Source organism: Coregonus clupeaformis, chromosome 18 (assembly GCF_020615455.1).
Source record: "Coregonus clupeaformis isolate EN_2021a chromosome 18, ASM2061545v1, whole genome shotgun sequence".
In the NCBI taxonomy this organism is placed as follows: domain Eukaryota; kingdom Metazoa; phylum Chordata; class Actinopteri; order Salmoniformes; family Salmonidae; genus Coregonus; species Coregonus clupeaformis.
In genome coordinates, this window is record NC_059209.1 from 5,791,978 (window position 1) to 5,810,503 (window position 18,526).

General features: G+C 44.2%; 1 protein-coding gene across 1 annotated transcript in view; it reads right to left on the reverse strand.

The window, feature by feature from the left end:
- The window catches only part of LOC121553878 (voltage-dependent T-type calcium channel subunit alpha-1I-like), a 174,478-nt gene that overhangs the window by 30,877 nt on the left and 125,075 nt on the right, over positions 1-18,526 (reverse strand). The window contains exons 25-33 of the mRNA XM_045227043.1: positions 17,499-17,624; positions 17,042-17,131; positions 13,905-14,097; positions 10,247-10,398; positions 9,560-9,669; positions 7,832-7,965; positions 5,211-5,281; positions 3,649-3,727; positions 41-162 (exon numbers count right to left, since the gene is read on the reverse strand). Coding sequence (XP_045082978.1) covers positions 41-162; positions 3,649-3,727; positions 5,211-5,281; positions 7,832-7,965; positions 9,560-9,669; positions 10,247-10,398; positions 13,905-14,097; positions 17,042-17,131; positions 17,499-17,624 — 1,077 coding nt within the window. The remainder of the gene's footprint in view (positions 1-40; positions 163-3,648; positions 3,728-5,210; positions 5,282-7,831; positions 7,966-9,559; positions 9,670-10,246; positions 10,399-13,904; positions 14,098-17,041; positions 17,132-17,498; positions 17,625-18,526) is intronic.

Consider the following 18,526-nt stretch of genomic DNA (forward strand, 5'->3'; position numbering starts at 1 on the left):
CCTTATTTTACCAGATACGTTGAATGAGTATTTTGTGTACCTTCATGATGCCATTCCAGTTGTCTCCGGTGGAGACCTGGAAGAGGGTGAGGAAGGCCATGCCGAAGTTCTCGAAGGTTGCATGCCGACTCATGCCCTCACACGGGTAGTCAGCATTGCACACTGAGAGATGGAGGGGAGGGAGGGAAGGAGGGAGGGAGAAACAGTGAGAGGTGGGAGGAGAGAGAGAGAGAGAGAGAGAGAGAGAGAGAGAGAGAGAGAGAGAGAGAGAGAGAGAGAGAGAGAGAGAGAGAGAGAGAGAGAGTGAAGGGAGAAGAGATGTAGAGAAAGGTGGGAGAAGAGATCAATTTATCACTGTTTACCATTCATCAAAATATGAATAAACATAAAACTTGTTTACTTATTTCTGACAGTTCACTGTAATATTTTAATGACTATTTGTTTTGGCCCAAAGATAAGGGTATAAGTATGAAACGTTTTTGTTCAGTACAGTACATTTTGGTTATGCATTTAGCTTTTTAATGTGGTGATCCGTCATTCATTCAGGTATTATTTTTGTTGTTACCTGTTTTGCATGATATTTTGGCATTAATACGTGCCACATATCAGTTTACAAACAATGTAAACAAAAAAATCATTGATTTAATAAAGCCGCATACAAACATGGTCTCTTTTTTGCTTTCTTGATTAAGGCAGCTCCAAAATGCAGGTGTTTCAGTCTAGCTCAGTGCTTTCTGTGGTGGTGGGTCAGCCAGCGGAAAATACGGAGCGTAGGGGTTGGTAATGTTCTCTAGTTGCGCCGTGATTGGCTCAGTGTTCTGTCACTCATGGGGACACTACGTCACCGCAAAATCTACGGGTAGAGCTACCATAGATTTACATTTGAAGTGCCCATCCAAGAAGGCTCAAGGTCATTGGCCACAGATAAAATGAAGTCAAATCACGTTATAATAATATAATATAATAATATGCCATTTAGCAGACGCTTTTGTCCAAAGCGACTTACAGTCATGTGTGCATAGAGACAGTAGCTTTGATTGGACTGATCATGTCAACATCATACTTTCAAAATCTTATCTAGCAAGCTAGACAAGCAGTCATCATCATGAATCAAGTTGACAATCTACTGCAAAATCCTTTTCAATCCTTGTCATATGAAGAGAAATTATAGATAAAATGTATCGGTGCTCATCGGCCATTGGACATAAACATTACACAACAAGTTGGAAATCGCAAATTCAACAATGAGTGGTTTGGAAGGAATCAGTGGCTAACTGCAAGCATTGCAAAGCAATCACCTGCCTTCTATTCAGTGGAGTGGGTGTGTGGTCCAAGTCTGGGTTTAAGGGTCTCTTTTACAAACTTAAAAGGATAACCATTCACATGCCATGGGCCAGAAAAGGTTGAATACATTGGCCATGCTGTCAATCCAGCATGACTTCTGCCTCGTTCAAAACAACTGGAAACTCGGAACTGGGAAATCTGAGACTTCAGTGAGTTCAAGAAACTGGGAACTGAAAAAAACTCAGACTGGGAAAATACGTTTTTAACTGTCATCCAACTCGGAATGCCAAGCCGGGAACTTGGGCCTCTTTCTATAGCTCCGACCTGAAGATCAATGACGTCATGATTCAACCTTGTTTTTTTCAGAGATCCCAGTTGTCTTGAAAGCACCATAAATCCAGAGAATGCCAGACTTTGATGACAAAAAAATTTCCACCTTCCTGTTCAAGTGAGCATAGCACAACAAGGTGAGTCCAAAAATGAATTGTATCCTGCTGCATAAATGATGTAATATGCCAGGGATATATGTATACTGTAGCTAAGAAAGTAATACTAAGTGTATGTTGTGTAGTAAGCTGTTAGTAGCCCATGTGCCTCACCCTAATAATTTGGTCCCTTTCCCCCTTACAAGTTCTGACTTGGTGGTGCACATATAGCCTATAGCCTGTTTTAGAGAAATGTAATCATTGAACATTGTAAGAGCTCTCATTGTCTGCTTATATGCCCCTTTATTTATCCTACTGTTCTGACTTGGTGTACAGGGAGAATACTGTAAGAACAGCCAATATTCTGAATTCTGTCGCTGTACATTTCAAAAGTGCTGAACAAATAGTTAAGATTGACTACGTCCGTCCTAGCTCGCTTATTAATGTCTTAATCAAAATTACAGATTGCCTCTTATCCGTTCGTCGTCCCCTTATGCCATAGTTTGTACATAGTAGAAACCACATTTGTTTAAGCAAGTCAGCCATATCATCTATGTTTTTAAAAAAAGGCAGTAAATGAGGCTGAATGAACTGTTTCGCTGCCAGACAAGGCTCCTCTGATAGCCAGGTGTAGCGGTGGTAAGGATTCCCTCTATGATGCTGAAAAGTAAGCTCTGCTGTTGGGACTCTTTCTATAGCTCCGACCTACGTCATGATTCAACTTGTTCAAATAAATAAGAATGAGACTTTGATGAAAAATTTACTTTGTTAAGTGAGCATAGCACAACAAGGTGAGTCCAAAACTGAATTGTATCCTGCTGCATAAATGATGTAGGCCCTACCAGTTTGTGGGCACCGTTTGTCACTGTTATAGTGCAATTAATGTATTGTTTAGTATTGTGTTGTGTAGTGGCTTTTCTGGCATGCATAACAATTTTTGGGGGGGGAGTTTGCCCCACCAAGACTTACATGCTAAAATCGCCACTGCAGTACAGCACATTTTGGTTATGCATTTAGCTTTTTTATCAAGTATGAGAAGCTTTTGTTCAGTACAGTACATTTTCTATTATCTCTTAGCTGTTTTCATTATTATTATTATTATTTATATATTTTTAAAATATTAAAACATACAATCTACTGGCAGTGAAGCCGCTCAACATCTACATCACATTATTCATCTAACAGACTCCCATCCAGAGCGACACACAGAAGCAACCAGGGTCAACGCCCTGCTCAAGGGCACGTCGACAGATCTCCCACAAGGTCAAAAACGGGGACCCGAACCAGCAACCCATCAGCCACCAGCCCAAGCTCCCAACCGCCAGGCCACCAGCCCTCCAATATCCCCCCCACAGATCCCCAAGAGCTGCCCCTCAAACATCCGACCACCCCCCAAGAAAAATAAAATAATTCCATTCCCCGCCCCCCAAGACCCCCGTACCCCCAAGCCCCCGTACCCCCAAGCCCCCGTCCCCCAAGCCCCTGTCCCCCCAAGACCCCGTCCCCCAAGCCCCTGTCCCCCCAAGCCCCTGTCCCCCAATGCACCAACAACCAACAAAATGAACAAAAGACAAAAAAAAGAGAAAGAGAAAGGAAACCTTTTCTCTTTGACCGTCATTCTTTCCCCCGCCCAGCAACTCCATTCCCACTTGTCTCCAATTCCACATCCCAACCCTCAGCTTCCCTAAGCCCATCCCACCTATCTCTGCTGGCCACCCTCTTCGGATTTCTACGCGCCATATATCTTTCAACTATGCTGTGATGTTTAACATACAATTTTAATCTATCTAATCGAATAGAATCCACAGATTGCGAGTTGAAGATAAATACTTTTACTAAGAGTATTAGTATATTAGTAATTGACTGACCAGGTCTTGCCAGATCTCCTAACAATACTATTTCTAGGGTAAATGTTGAGGTATTATTAAAAGGGACTCACCCAGCTCTCCAAACAGTTCCACCCCCAGGGCAGCGTAGATGAAGAACAGCAACATGAACAGCAGGCCCAGGTTCCCCACCTGACAGACAGTCAACCAATCAGCAGTCAATACAGGTTGTCATGCTTCCTGCTTTGGGAGAAATTCAGCCAATCCGTGCTCAATAAGGACAGTTATACTTTTCCTATTGATCAAAGTAGACACATTTAATCTAAAAAACCCACTGACATGGATGTGAATGCTAAGGTATCCAACCCCCACAGCAAGGAGTGAAACACAATGTAGCAGCTCTGAGTGGACTGAGTCAAATCACTGGTTGAAGGCACAGTGGCAACCTTGAACATGAGATATAACCAGCCTGACATGACAAGGCAGCCATTATGAGGTATAACCAGCCTGACATGACAAGGCAGCCATTATGAGGTATAACCAGCCTGACAAGGCAGCCATTATGAGGTATAAGCAGCCTGACATGACAAGGCAGCCATTATGAGGTATAACCAGCCTGACAAGGCAGCCATTATGAGGTATAAGCAGCCTGACATGACAAGGCAGCCATTATGAGGTATAACCAGCCTGACATGACAAGGCAGGCATTATGAGGTATAACCAGCCTGACATGACAAGGCAGCCATTTTGAGGTATAACCAGCCTGACATGACAAGGCAGCCATTGTGAGGTATAACCAGCCATCACTGCCACCCCTAAGGACCTTACTAATGGTTATTTGGGAGATTTGGCTTGTAACACTAGCAGAAATGGTCCTGAACCGAAACAACCCTCCCAACAATAACAACGGAAAACCAATGAGGCCTGTCAGGGAGAGAATGGCTGAAAGAAAATAACAAAAGAAGCCAGGGAGAATGCAGGGAGATTATCCTGTGTGTTTGTGTGTTTGTGTGTGTGTGTGAGTGTGTGTGCGTGCGTGCATACCCGATTGCATATGTGTATCTGTGTGTGTGTGTTGCTATCCAAGGAGATACAAAGCAAATATGGTAAAACACCCCAAGGCATCAAGTCAAACGCGTCTCTAAGCCTGTGTACATTAACAGAATATACCGACTAGTGGGAGATATTTACTCTCAAAGGAATGTAATATAAAATGCCATTCTCCTCCGAAAATAGATCAAAGTTTCACAACTTATACAATCCAATTGATTTTGGCTCAAAGTCAATGGAGAATAAAAATGAAAATGAATACTTGAGATAAGATGTCTCATTCTCATAAACATTAGCGGTGTCAGAAAGTCATCAAAATAGGAGAGGAGGGCATCATTTATCACAGCTCCACTTTTACCTTGACTTTGTCCAAAACTGCACCCTAATCCTATGTAGTACACTACTTATGACCAGCACCCTATGGGTAGTAGGGCACTACATAGGGAACAGGGTGCCATTTGTGATGCAGAATAAAAGTCAGTGGCAGAGATATTGACAGTGCTCCTCCACCACTCTCCCCTATTCAGAATGAACCCCTATCAGTGGTAGGGATAAAGGATAGGGCACAGAGATGTGTGTGTGTGTGTATGTGTGTGTGTGTGTGTGTAATTGAGTGGATACACACCTGAGGTAGAGCCTGCACCACTGTGTCTAGAAGAGCTCTCATTCCTGTAGCCATCTTCAACAGCTTGAGAACTGGATAGACAGAGAGAGTGAGACAGAGAGAGACAGACAGAAACAGAGAGACAGAGAAAAAGAGAGAGAGAGACAGAAACAGACAGAGAGACCGAGAGAGAGCGAAAGAGAGAGCGAGAGAGAGAGACCGAGAGAGAGAAAGAGAGACCGAGAGCGAGAGAGAGAGAGAGAGAGAAAGAGAGAGGGGGGAATGAAGAGGAACAGATAGAAATCGTAGAAAGAGAGGAAAAGGGAAACATTGTTAGAGAACAGACACAGTAGTGAGAAAAGAGAGATGGAAGATGACGGTACGACAGACCACGTATGCACCCTGCACACCCTAATTGACAAACAAATAATCCAAAACAAAGGCAAAGTCTTCTCATGCTTTGTGACTTCAAAAAAGCTTTTGACTCTATTTGGCATGAGGGTCTGCTATACAAATTGATGGAAAGTGGTGTTGAGGGAAAAAACATACAACATTATAAAATCCATGTACACAAACAACAAGTGGGCGGTTAAAATTGGTAAAATAAACACACATTTCTTTCCACAGGGCCGTGGGGTGAGACAGGGATGCAGCTTAAGCCCCACCCACTTCAACATATATATCAATGAATTGGCGAGGGCACTAGAACAGTCTGCAGCAACAGGACAGCAACACAATTAGACCCAAACAAATCATGAAAAAACTAAAAGATAATTACTTGACACATGGAAAGAATGAACAAAAAAACTGAGCAAACTAGAATGCTATTTGGCCCTAAACAGAGAGTACACAGTGGCAGAATACCTGACCACTGTGACTGACCCAATATTAAGGAAAGCTTTGACAATGTACAGAATCAGTGAGCATAGCCTTGCTGTTGAGAAAGGTCACCGTAGGCAGACCTGGCCACAAAATAAGGTGGAAACTGAGCTGCACTTCCTAACCTCCTGCCAAATGTATGACCATATTAGAGACACATATTTCCCTCAGATTACACAGACCCACAAAGAATTTGAAAACAAATCCAATTTTGATATCTATTGGGTGAAATACCACAGTGTGCAATCACAGCAGCAATATTTGTGACCTGTTGCCACAAGAAAAGGACAACAAGTGAAGAACAAACACCATTGTAAATACAACCCATATTTATGTTTATTTATTTTCCCTTTTGTACTTTAACTATTTGCACATCGTTACAACACTGTATATAGAAATAATATGACATTTGAAATGTCTTTATTCTTTTGGAACTTCTGAGTGTAATGTTTACTGTTAATATTGATTGTTTATTTCACTTTTGTTTACTATCTACTTCACATGCTTTGGCAATGTTAACATATGTTTCCCATGCCAATAAAGCCCCTTGAATTTAATTTAATTTAATTGAGAAGTGGGAATAGAATGATAGGTATTTTATACAATTCCCAACGGTCCAATTTCTGGTGCAGAAGGAAAATGCCATGTCACAAAAAAAGAACCCGGGGGCAACATTGTACCATTTTAACAGTAACGGCTGAGAGAACAAGCCTGTCCCGGGGAAAGAAGCAACGTTTGCCTTCTTACCCTGAAACATAATTAACAAGCACTAGAAAGTCTCCACTTCTCTCCCTCTCCTCCATGTAGCCCCTGTCCTCCCCTTCTCTCCCCTCCTCCCTTCTTCTCTCCCTCTCCTCGCCTTCTATCCCATTCCTCTTCTTCTCTCTCCCTCCCCTTTCTCTCCACTCCTCCCCTCTATTCCACCTTCTCTCCCCTCCTCCCCTCTTCTCCCCCTCCTCCCTTCTTCTCCCCCTCCTTCCCTCCTCCCCTCTTTTCCCCCCTTCTCTCCCTCTCCTCCCTCCTTCTCCCCCTCCTCCCCCCTTCTCTCCTCCCTGGGACTCCTGTATAACCCAGTTCTTTAATATTGGGATGGCTAAAGCATAGGCTTGTGCCCTTTGTGACAGATAAAATAATAAAATGGCAAATTCCATAGAAGTGTTTTGAGCTAAAATTGCCATTGGTGATGTTTTGTCTTCCTCTTTAAAACAGCACCTTTAGAATTTAAAACAGCCCTCTTTGGAATCCTCTCCCTAGTTCTATCTAATCAGTCAGCTACACTAGTTACTGTAGCATTCACACAGAAAAAGACCCTCTGGACTCGAGCTGCATAAGCGTAGCCTTCCAATCAGATAACACAACCGCTCGTAATTCCACATATTGACTGGACTGTAATTACCATATATTTCCCAGGTGGTCGTTCTGCGGTCCCAGAGCGGTATTGTAGCGGGTGAAGGGTTGAGCGGCGAGTGCCGAAGCTTTAAATACTAGTCGTATCATTATCTGTTCTTTCACAGTGAGGCATTAAGTGGCCTGTGTGTATGTGTGTGTGTGTGTGTGCGTGCGTGTGTGTGTGAGAGAGGAGAAGGGAGGAGGCTTATGATGATGACGATGGGAGAAATAGAATGTATAGTAGAATACGGAATGTCAGCATTAGCTTTCTTCCGTTAGTATGGAGGTGAAAAGGGAAGGGTGTGTGTGTGTGTGTGTGTGTGTGTGTGTGTACGTGCGTGTGTGCGTACTTGCATGTATGTGTGTGTTTGTACCTCGTGCTATCCGCAGCACCCTCATGATTCTGATGATGGTAGGGTTGATGGGTAGAGAAGCATTGTAGTCAATCTCCTCCAGAGTGATACCCATCACTGACAACAACACTATGGACAGGTCCAGCTGGTTCCACCTATAGGGGAGGACACACACGCACATGTACACAGACACACGTACACACAGACAGACACACACACACACAGACAGACAGACAGACACACACACACACATACAGACAAATGCATGCACAAGCAAACAAACACACACAGACACAGCGAGAGAGAGAGAGAGAGAGAGAGAGCGAGAAAGATAGAGAGAGAGAGAGAGAGAGAGAGAGAGAGAGAGAGAGAGAGAGAGAGAGAGAGAGAGATGAACATATTAAATATACACCATTCATACTTTTGACTTTTTAATATGGCAGTTCAGTCAGACTTCTTTGATGGTGTAAATGTTTCTTGACCTATATAATGATTCAGTGCTTGAGGAGTACTATAACCATTCACAGTGGTGTGTGTGTGTCTGTGTATGTCTAGGCTTCTGTAATAGTCAGAGAAATCCCGCTGTGCTACAGTAGGAAATACTGTTAACAGGATCAAATCCTGAAGAGAATTAAACAAAGAAGATTTTACATTTTCAACAACACTAAAACACTAGATCTCTCTCTCTCTCTCTCTCTCTCTCTCTCTCTCTCTCTCTCTCTCTCTCTCTCTCTGTGGGAATATGTAGAGTAGTAAAAGGTGGCTGAATGATTCCAGATAAAACTTTTACTGAGTACATTTACATTACATTTTAGTCATTTAGCAGACGCCCTTATCCAGAGCGACTTACAGTTAGTGAGTGCATACATTATTTTATTTTTTATTTTTTATACTGTCCCCCTGTGGGAATTGAACCCACAACCCTGGCGTTGCAAACGCCATGCTCTACCAACTGAGCTACATCCCTGCTGGCCATTCCCTCCCCTAACCTGGACGACGCTTAGCCAATTGTGCGCTGCCCCATGGGTCTCCCGGTCACGGCCGGCTACGACAGAGCCTGGATTCGAACCAGGATCTCTAGTGGCACAGCTAGCACTGCAATGTAGTGCCTTAGACCACTGCGCCACTCGGGAGTAGACTGACACTTCTGATGGAATTTCATGGTTAAAACTTGACAAAAAGATAGATGCTATCTTTACATTACATCAATCTATATGGACTTGACTACACATCAAATACCCATCACTTCTAATCAGGCACTTTCAGATATGGGTCAAGCCTTATCTAATACCTTATCGCTGTATCATCTCCATGTTAAACAGGATCTACATGGGGACGTAAGTGCGTGTGTCAGTGTGTGTGTGTATCATCACGATCTACATGGGGAAATAATTTAAGTTCAAGATAATACGTAATTAAAGGAGCTGATCAATATTACTTGTTAGATATTACTGCACTGTCGGAGCTAGAAGCACAAGCATTTCTCTACACCCGCAATTAAATCTGCTAAACACATGTATGTGACAAATGCAATTTGATTTGATTTGTGTGTGTGTGTGTGTGCCTGCGCGTGTGTGTGTGTGAGTGAGTGTAAGTGTGACGGCGTCTTCCATAATCATAATCACTCTTCATAACAACCATCTGGGTAACGTGAGTGATCATCTGATAGAATAGGAGGTATGACTCAGAAAACAGGTCTGCGTGTGTATGTGTATGTGTGTGTTGTGTGTTGTGTGTGGTCTACTGTACCTGTCCTTGAAGAAGCGTCGGAACCCGAAGGCGATGAGCTTGAGGACAGATTCCACCACGAAGGTAGTGGTGAATAAATAGTTACAATACTTCAGACTAGTCTCCAATGACTAGAGAGATGGAAGAGAGAGGGGGGGGAGAGGTGGAGGAGAGGGAGGGAGGGAGAGAGAGGGAGGGAGTGGGGGGGGATGGAGAGAGATGGAGGAGAGAGAGGAGGGGGGATGGAGAGAGATGGAGAGAGGTGGAGGAGAGAGAGGAGGGGGGATGGAGAGAGATGAGAGAGATGGAGGAGATAGAGGGAGAGAGGGAAGTGAGAGAGGGGGAGAGAGGGGAGAGAGAGGGAGAGAGAGGGGGGAGAGAGAGATGGAGGAGAGAGAGAGGGGGAGAGATGGAGGAGGGGAGAGAGAGAGAGAGAGAAAGGGGGGAGAGAGGGAGGGGCGAGAGAGAGTGGGGAAGACAAGAGAGTGAAAGAGAGAGAGAGAGAGAGATATAGAGAGAGATGGGTTAGTATCAGTTGAATGTGAAGGTCACACTTTAGCCTTGTTGAGACAGTATTTCAAAAGTCAAACTTTGTCACTATACAATCTCAAGATCAAAGACAAATAAAGTACTGAAGGAAAAGAAGGCTGTATGATGGCACTCAGCACACACACACACACCCTAAACCCACCCTCTCCCCGTCCGTACCTGTGGTTGGCTGTAGTGCTCCAGGGACATGGTAATGACATTGATACAGATGATGAAGGTGAGAAAGAGGTCCAGGTAGTGGCTGGTACACAGAGTGTGGACCATCAGACGACCATGGCTGTAGTTGGTATAGTAGGGTAGCTTCTGGGCCTCTGCAGGGTGGAGAGGGAGGAGGAGGGAGAGGAGGAGAGGAGAGGGGAGGGGAAAGGAAGAGGAGAGGAGAGAGGCAAGAGGAGAGGGATAGGAGAGGAGAGGAGAGGGGGGAGGGGAGAAAGAGGAGAGGAAGAGGAGAGGAAGAGGAGAGGGGAGATGGGATGAAGAGGAGAGGATGAGGAGAGGGGAGGAAGAGGAGAGGGGAGAAAGAGGAGAGGAAGGGGAGAGGGGGAGGGGAGGAGACAGGGAGGGAGGGAGGAAGGGGAGAGGGGAGGAAGGTGAGAGGGGAGGAGATAGGGATGGGGGAGGGTAGGGGAAGAGAGAGGGGGAGGGTAGAGGTAGGGGAGACGAGAGGAGAGGGAGAGGTAGGGAAGAGAGGAGACGAGAGAGACGAGAGGAGGGGAAAAGGAGAGATAAAGATTGTAGTGGTAAGAAGGAAGACGGGAGGGAGGAGAGGATGGGTGAAGAGAAAGCAAGAGAAGGTGAGAGAGAAAGGATGGAAGACGGGGAGCGAGGAGAGGAGAGGGAGGGAAGATATGGAAGAAGACAGATAGAAAGGATGAGGTAATCTACAGAGAAATTATAAATATCATTTTCCTTAAACAGGAAGTAAAATAGACCTAAATGGACTAAAGTGATGAATGACCATCCTCATATAGTAATATAATGATATCAAATGTATTACATCAAACCACCTGCAGAGACGGGCCAGTTAAACATTATACTTTAATTCTCAGGATCCCAGGACAGTTTGACCCCATCCTCCCCAACTTTCAGTTTGACCCCATCCTCCCCAACTTTCAGTTTGACCCCATCCTCCCCAACTTTCAGTTTGACCCCATCCTCCCCAACTTTCAGTTTGACCTCATCCTCCCCAACTTTCAGTTTGACCCCATCCTCCCCAACTTTCAGTTTGACCCCATCCTCCCCAACTTTCAGTTTGACCTCATCCTCCCCAACTTTCAGTTTGACCCCATCCTCCCCAACTTTCAGTTTGACCCCATCCTCCCCAACTTTCAGTTTGACCCCATCCTCACCAACTTTCAGTTTGACCCCCAACCTCCCCAACTTTCAGTTTGACCCCCATCCTCCCCAACTTTCAGTTTGACCCCCATCCTCCCCAACTTTCAGTTTGACCCCATCCTCCCCAACTTTCAGTTTGACCCCATCCTCCCCAACATTCAGTTTGACCCTATCCTCCCCAACTTTCAGTTTGACCCCATCCTCCCCAACTTTCAGTTTGACCCCATCCTCCCCAACTTTCAGTTTGACCCTATCCTCCCCAACTTTCAGTTTGACCCCATCCTCCCCAACTTTCAGTTTGACCCCATCCTCCCCAACTTTCAGTTTGACCCCCAACCTCCCCAACTTTCAGTTTGACCCCCATCCTCCCCAACTTTCAGTTTGAACCTCATCCTCCCCAACTTTCAGTTTGACCCCATCCTCCCCAACTTTCAGTTTGACCCCATCCTCCCCAACTTTCAGTTTGACCCTATCCTCCCCAACTTTCAGTTTGACCCCATCCTCCCCAACTTTCAGTTTGACCCCATCCTCCCCAACTTTCAGTTTGACCCCATCCTCCCCAACTTTCAGTTTGACCCCATCCTCCCCAACTTTCAGTTTGACCCCATCCTCCCCAACTGTCAGTTTGACCCCATCCTCCCCAACTTTCAGTTTGACCCCATCCTCCCCAACTTTCAGTTTGACCCCATCCTCCCCAACTTTCAGTTTGACCCCATCCTCCCCAACTTTCAGTTTGACCCCATCCTCCCCAACTTACAGTTTGACCCCATCCTCCCCAACTGTCAGTTTGACCCTATCCTCCCCAACTTTCAGTTTGACCCCATCCTCCCCAACTTTCAGTTTGACCCCCATCCTCCCCAACTTTCAGTTTGACCCCATCCTCCCCAACTTTCAGTTTGACCCCATCCTCCCCAACTTTCAGTTTGACCCCATCCTCCCCAACTTTCAGTTTGACCCCATCCTCCCCAACTTTCAGTTTGACCCTATCCTCCCCAACTTTCGGTTTGACCCCATCCTCCCCAACTTTCAGTTTGACCCCATCCTCCCCAACTTTCAGTTTGACCCTATCCTCCCCAACTTTCAGTTTGACCCCTATCCTCCCCAACTTTCAGTTTGACCCCTATCCTCCCCAACTTTCAGTTTGACCCTATCCTCCCCAACATTCAGTTTGACCCTATCCTCCCCAACATTCAGTTTGACCCCATCCTCCCCAACTTTCAGTTTGACCCCATCCTCCCCAACTTTCAGTTTGACCCCCATCCTCCCCAACTTTCAGTTTGACCCCATCCTCCCCAACTTTCAGTTTGACCCCATCCTCCCCAACTTTCAGTTTGACCCCATCCTCCCCAACTTTCAGTTTGACCCCATCCTCCCCAACTTTCAGTTTGACCCTATCCTCCCCAACTTTCGGTTTGACCCCATCCTCCCCAACTTTCAGTTTGACCCCATCCTCCCCAACTTTCAGTTTGACCCTATCCTCCCCAACTTTCAGTTTGACCCCTATCCTCCCCAACTTTCAGTTTGACCCCTATCCTCCCCAACTTTCAGTTTGACCCCTATCCTCCCCAACTTTCAGTTTGACCCTATCCTCCCCAACATTCAGTTTGACCCTATCCTCCCCAACATTCAGTTTGACCCCATCCTCCCCAACTTTCAGTTTGACCCCATCCTCCCCAACTTTCAGTTTGACCCCATCCTCCCCAACTTTCAGTTTGACCCCTATCCTCCCCAACTTTCAGTTTGACCCTATCCTCCCCAACATTCAGTTTGACCCTATCCTCCCCAACATTCAGTTTGACCCCCATCCTCCCCAACTTTCAGTTTGACCCCATCCTCCCCAACTGTTATCACACTTTCATATTATTCTTTTTATACTTCTCATAACTGGCTCAATGAATCCCAAGTTATTCGACCTCTTTCTACCTTTTTAATGATACCTATGCCCACTTTTGCTAAAATGTCTATTCTATTCTACTGAGCCATTTAATTTATGTTCGTATTCTTATCTTTAATTATTGTTGTTGTGTTGTCGAGAAGGAACCTGCAAGTAAGCATTTAGTTGGACGGTGTATACCATGTGTATCCTGTACATACAACGGAACAGCTTCTAACCCCAAGCCATAAGGCTGCTGAACAGTTAATAAAATGGCTACCCGGACAATTTGTATAGACTCCCTTTTTGTTGTTGTTGCACTGACTCTCTTGCACTGGCTCTATGCACACTCACTGGACTCTACATTTTAACTCTGCACTGTTGGGAAAGGTCTCGTAAGTAAGCATTTCATGGTAAAGTCTACACCTGTTGTATTTCGGCGCATGTGACAACTACAATTTTATTTGATAAAACTTTAAACTACTTTGCTTTTCTCCTCTATGTACCCCTATCTATTTGCACCCTCCTTTCCTCCATTCCTTCCCTCTCTCTCCCTCCTTCCCCATCCCTCCCCCCCTCCATCCCTTCTTCTACCCCTCCCCCTCTTACTCCTCCTCTTCTTCTCCATGCGTCTCTGTCGTTTCTCCTCCCTCCTTTTGGCCTCCTCCTCTTCCTGGTTCTGTCTGCACTTGTGGAAGTTCTCCACCACCACCCCCACGAACATGTTGAGAACGAAGAAACTGACGATGAGGAGGAAGGAGATGAAGTAGAGGAGCATCCACGGATTGTGGTTGATAGACGGCTGGAGGAGAGGGGGAGAGAGAGGGGGGAGGGAGGAGAGAGAGGGGAGGGAGGAGAAGTTAGTTCATTCAGGAAGGTGGTAGAGCAACATCCATAGGCTGAAAGGGAGAAGGGGAAGGAGGGGGAAAAGGAGGAGAAGAGAGGAAGGAAGGGGGGAGAGATTGAAAAGGGAAAATGAAAGAGAGGTGAAAGGGTAAGAGAAAAAGAAGAAGCAAGGATGGAGGAAGACATGTTGTGGTTTTCAATAAGGGACAAGAGGAGAGTCATCACTGTCTAGTCTGATTCCTCTGAACTGCAGTAGAAATCTGCTGACTCATCCAACACATCATTTTCAGCAGGAAAACTTGTTTGCAGCCACTTTTCCACTCAATTGTTTTACAGCAAATGTATGTGTGTGTTTGTGTGAGAGTGTGTGTGTGTGTGTTTGTGAGTGAGTGAGTGTGTGTGTGTGTATGCGTGTGTGTATGTGTCCCCGTTTCTGTGTGTGAGTGTGAGTGCGTGTTTTACTGTATACCTGTTGGTTCTATGCCAACAGCGTCCAGACCGTGGTACATGATATTGACCCAGCTGAGTGTGTGTGTGTGCATGTCTAGGGCTGTGGCGATCAATACATTTTGTCAGCCGGTTATTGTCATGCAAAAGACTGCCGGTCTCACGGTAATTAACATAAACACATTTAGTACCTCCAGGCTCCATGCGTACAAGATGCTGACGCACGCCTTTGGAACATCTACATTTAAAAAAGTATAATAAATCAATGTAATATACACCATCACAATAAATCCATTATTTATTTAGTCAGGTCTAAAGAAACATTATGATATGAAGAAAATGTATTTCAGAAGAACAGAATATGAGTTGGCCTACTGTATGTTATCTGGCTATGCTCCATGCCATAGGCTGTAGGCTTGTTCATTTAGCTGACAAGATATGCTTAGAAGTCCCATGCCATTATTTTATATTATATGATTTTATAATAAGAAGAATATAATTGAACTTAGCTGAATAAAATAGAAATATTATTTTTCCCATTCCAGAGCGCATATGAAGTAGCTACTGTATGTTGAGCATAAAAGTGATAATTTGAAACAGGCCCTACAGTATAAACTAGATTTAGAGTTATTTGGCAACGTTAGTTGTGAGCTATACAAATTATAGAATGCCTTAGAAATAAATCAAAAGATAAATGGACTGCATGATGCCACATGTGCAGGAGGGAGTAGGAACAACGAACGAGACTGATGGCCCAACACACAACAACAACAAGCCCGACAGCAAAACCCGCACGAAGGCGAAGGTAAACGACAAAGTAACGGTGCACACACAAGTAAATCCAGCACAGGGAACAACGCTCAACCGAGCAAAACACAACACTGGAAACAACACACACAACACAAGACAAACACAACAGAAACTATAGGACACTAATTATAAACAAAACATGTGTAAACAAACAGACAAAACAGAAGACACTAGCGGAGACGACGAACGCCCCGAACAAAGAGAGCCTCGGCCGAAACCGTGACACATGGGCTATTTCTGATTTGAGAAAGTCACAAAGAAAGCTTGCACTCTGTTCCTTACCTCAGGCTGCACACGCTGTTCTCTCAGCAAGTGATCATATTCTCACCCATGAGAATAGTCTGAAGTTAATCTTCTCTTTACTAATATGTAAAATTAGTTTTGATTTAGAATGGCCCATTATCAAATAGGCAGGAACAGGTTCAGGGGGAAAAAGACATGTCATCTGTATAAACTGGAATAGCTAATGGAGGCCGCTTTCCCGCCGGTTCCTTTCACACATCAGGTAGGCTACTCTGACTATTTCACCATGCTACAGGTGATATTCCATCCTAACTCTGTATGCCATGGCCTCTCCAACCCTGTTCCTGCAGCTACCCAGTGCTTCATTTGGGAAATCAAGGGAAATCTGCTCGAGAACATGTTTTCACAACAAAATGTTATTCATTAAACTGTTGACAGCCCCTCTCTCTGTGCACTGGAGAAAGGAATGAAGGAGAGAGAGGAGATGTAAACCCAGGGTGGTGAGATATTCTGTACAGCTAAAGGTAATGTGTCAGCCTATTAATTATGAAAATATTAAAAATGCCCTATTACTAGGCTATTCAAAATCAAATACAAATGCTCTGTAATTGTAGGCTAACTCTAGACTTTTTTTAGACTATACCAATTATGTACCAAATATATCTTAAATCAGTATTTTTGTAATTTCTTTATGTTTTTGTAACATGCGGTAGGTTATGTATTGTATAACGGCACAATCATTATTTTAATTCAGGGTTTTTTGTTTGGGGCTTGGGCTCATGTATAGGTCTATGCATATGCATAAGCTCTAACATGCATATGGATGTTTTGAATTAATCATCACCTTAGAAAGCTCTGTCCGTTTGGTTGTGTTAGGCTTTGAAACAACATCCACAACGACCATGTTTTCCACTCAGTTTCAACCTGTTGTTGAACTTCTTTCTTTAAATTGATCAATCACAGTGAGGCGAGTTTTAAAAGCACGATACTGTTTTGATGACAAGTGTTTGATGTGATTTTGATTGCGTTTGCGTTGATGTCAGAGTGGTTAGAGGGACAATAAAGCCCTGAGTACCCGGCCATTAGGACCTGATGGTTAGAGGGACAATAGAGCCCTGAGTACCCAGCCATTAGGACCTGATGGTTAGAGGGACAATAGAGCCCTGAGTACCAGGCCATTAGGACCTGATGGTTAGAGGGACAATAGAGCCCTGAGTACCCGGCCATTAGGACCTGATGGTCGTTAGTGAGTTGGGTTCTACCAACGCATGTCCAGAGTGCATAAGAAGAGATTACTGTGACTCAACGGTCACGTAGAATTTTAAAGCCGTCATGACTCATGACTTCCGGTGTGGCGGTAATACGGTCACTGCAACAGCCCTATGTATGTCTTACAGTACCTGTTGGTCTATGCCCACAGCGTCCAGACCGTGGTACATGATGTTGACCCAGCCGTCTTTAGATGCCAGCACAAACAGAGACATCAGAGCCTTGAGGAGACAGAAACACCTTCTGCTTATTTACCAGACAGACAGTTCATCTGTGATTTATACACCTCTCTCTCTCTCTCTCTCTCTCTCTCTCTCTCTCTCTCTCTCTCTCTCTCTCTCTCTCTCTCTCTCTCTCTCTCTCTCTCTCTCTCTCTCTCTCTCTCTCTCTCTCACACAACCATCAACATTCTTGCTCTCCTCCCCCTCCCTCTCTCCCACAAACGTTATCTTTCTCCCTCTAACTCTTTTAATGTCTTCCTTTAACATTCCTGCAAACACTATTCAATGTACGCCAGGCTGCCTCTACCTGTCTAAGTCTCTCTCTCTGTCCATATCCATTCACACACACCTCCCTGCCCTCTCCTACCTGTCCCAGGTTATCAAAGTTGTATTTGTGGTGAACCCATCTGTAGTTAGCCTGGAGACAGTCAGACTTGTTGGTGATGTTCTTCACATCCAGACCCAGGCAATAGTAAAACTTCCCCTTGAACAGCTGAGAGGGGACAACAATATAGGACAGTTAGTCTATGTCTTCTTCTTATGTATACACTTGATATGGGTTATAAGTGCACTATAAGGCCACATAACACATCATAAGACATTGGTAGTAAAACTTCCCACTTCTTTCAGTTTTTTTCTCTTTTCTTTTGAAATCGACTCAACATGGAACAATACATGACAGTTAGATTCAGATTTCAAATTTTATTTATTGTCCTTCATAGTTCCATCAAAAACAGTTAGTCTTCTTCTTCAACTCGGTTGATTCATTTTGACAACAAAAACACATAGGAGGAGAATCAGGAGAAAATCAATCAATAACAGTATAGCTTTTGAAGTAATGAGATAATTAGGAAGTATGTGAACAGTGTACACAACAGTGTTTTTAGAAAACCTAGGAAAAGAGACAGACAGTACGGATTCTCTTCCTGAGTGAGATGTTATCACAGTTCAATCAGACTACTCTGATCAGAGAGAAAAGAGACATCAGAGAAGTAGCATAATAACACACCTCAGATGGACTGAGTGGATAGACCATGTAGAGAAGAGAAGGGGAAAATGATGAATAGAGAAGATTAAAGGGAAGAAGTTACATAAAAAATGGACAGACAAAGTCAAATCAAATCAAATCAAACGTGTTTTCACCTTCACAAAACGTCTTAAACAGAGTCAGATGTGAGGCATGGAGAAATGGACAAGACAGCACATTTCTGTTATGATGTACAATAGAGCTGGACTTATAAACTCAGCAAAAAAAGAAATGTCCTCTCACTGTCAACTGCGTTTATTTTCAGCAAACTTAACATGTGTAAATGTTTGTATGAACATAACAAGATTCAACAACTGAGACATAAACTGAACAATTCCACAGACATGTGACTAACATATATTGAATAA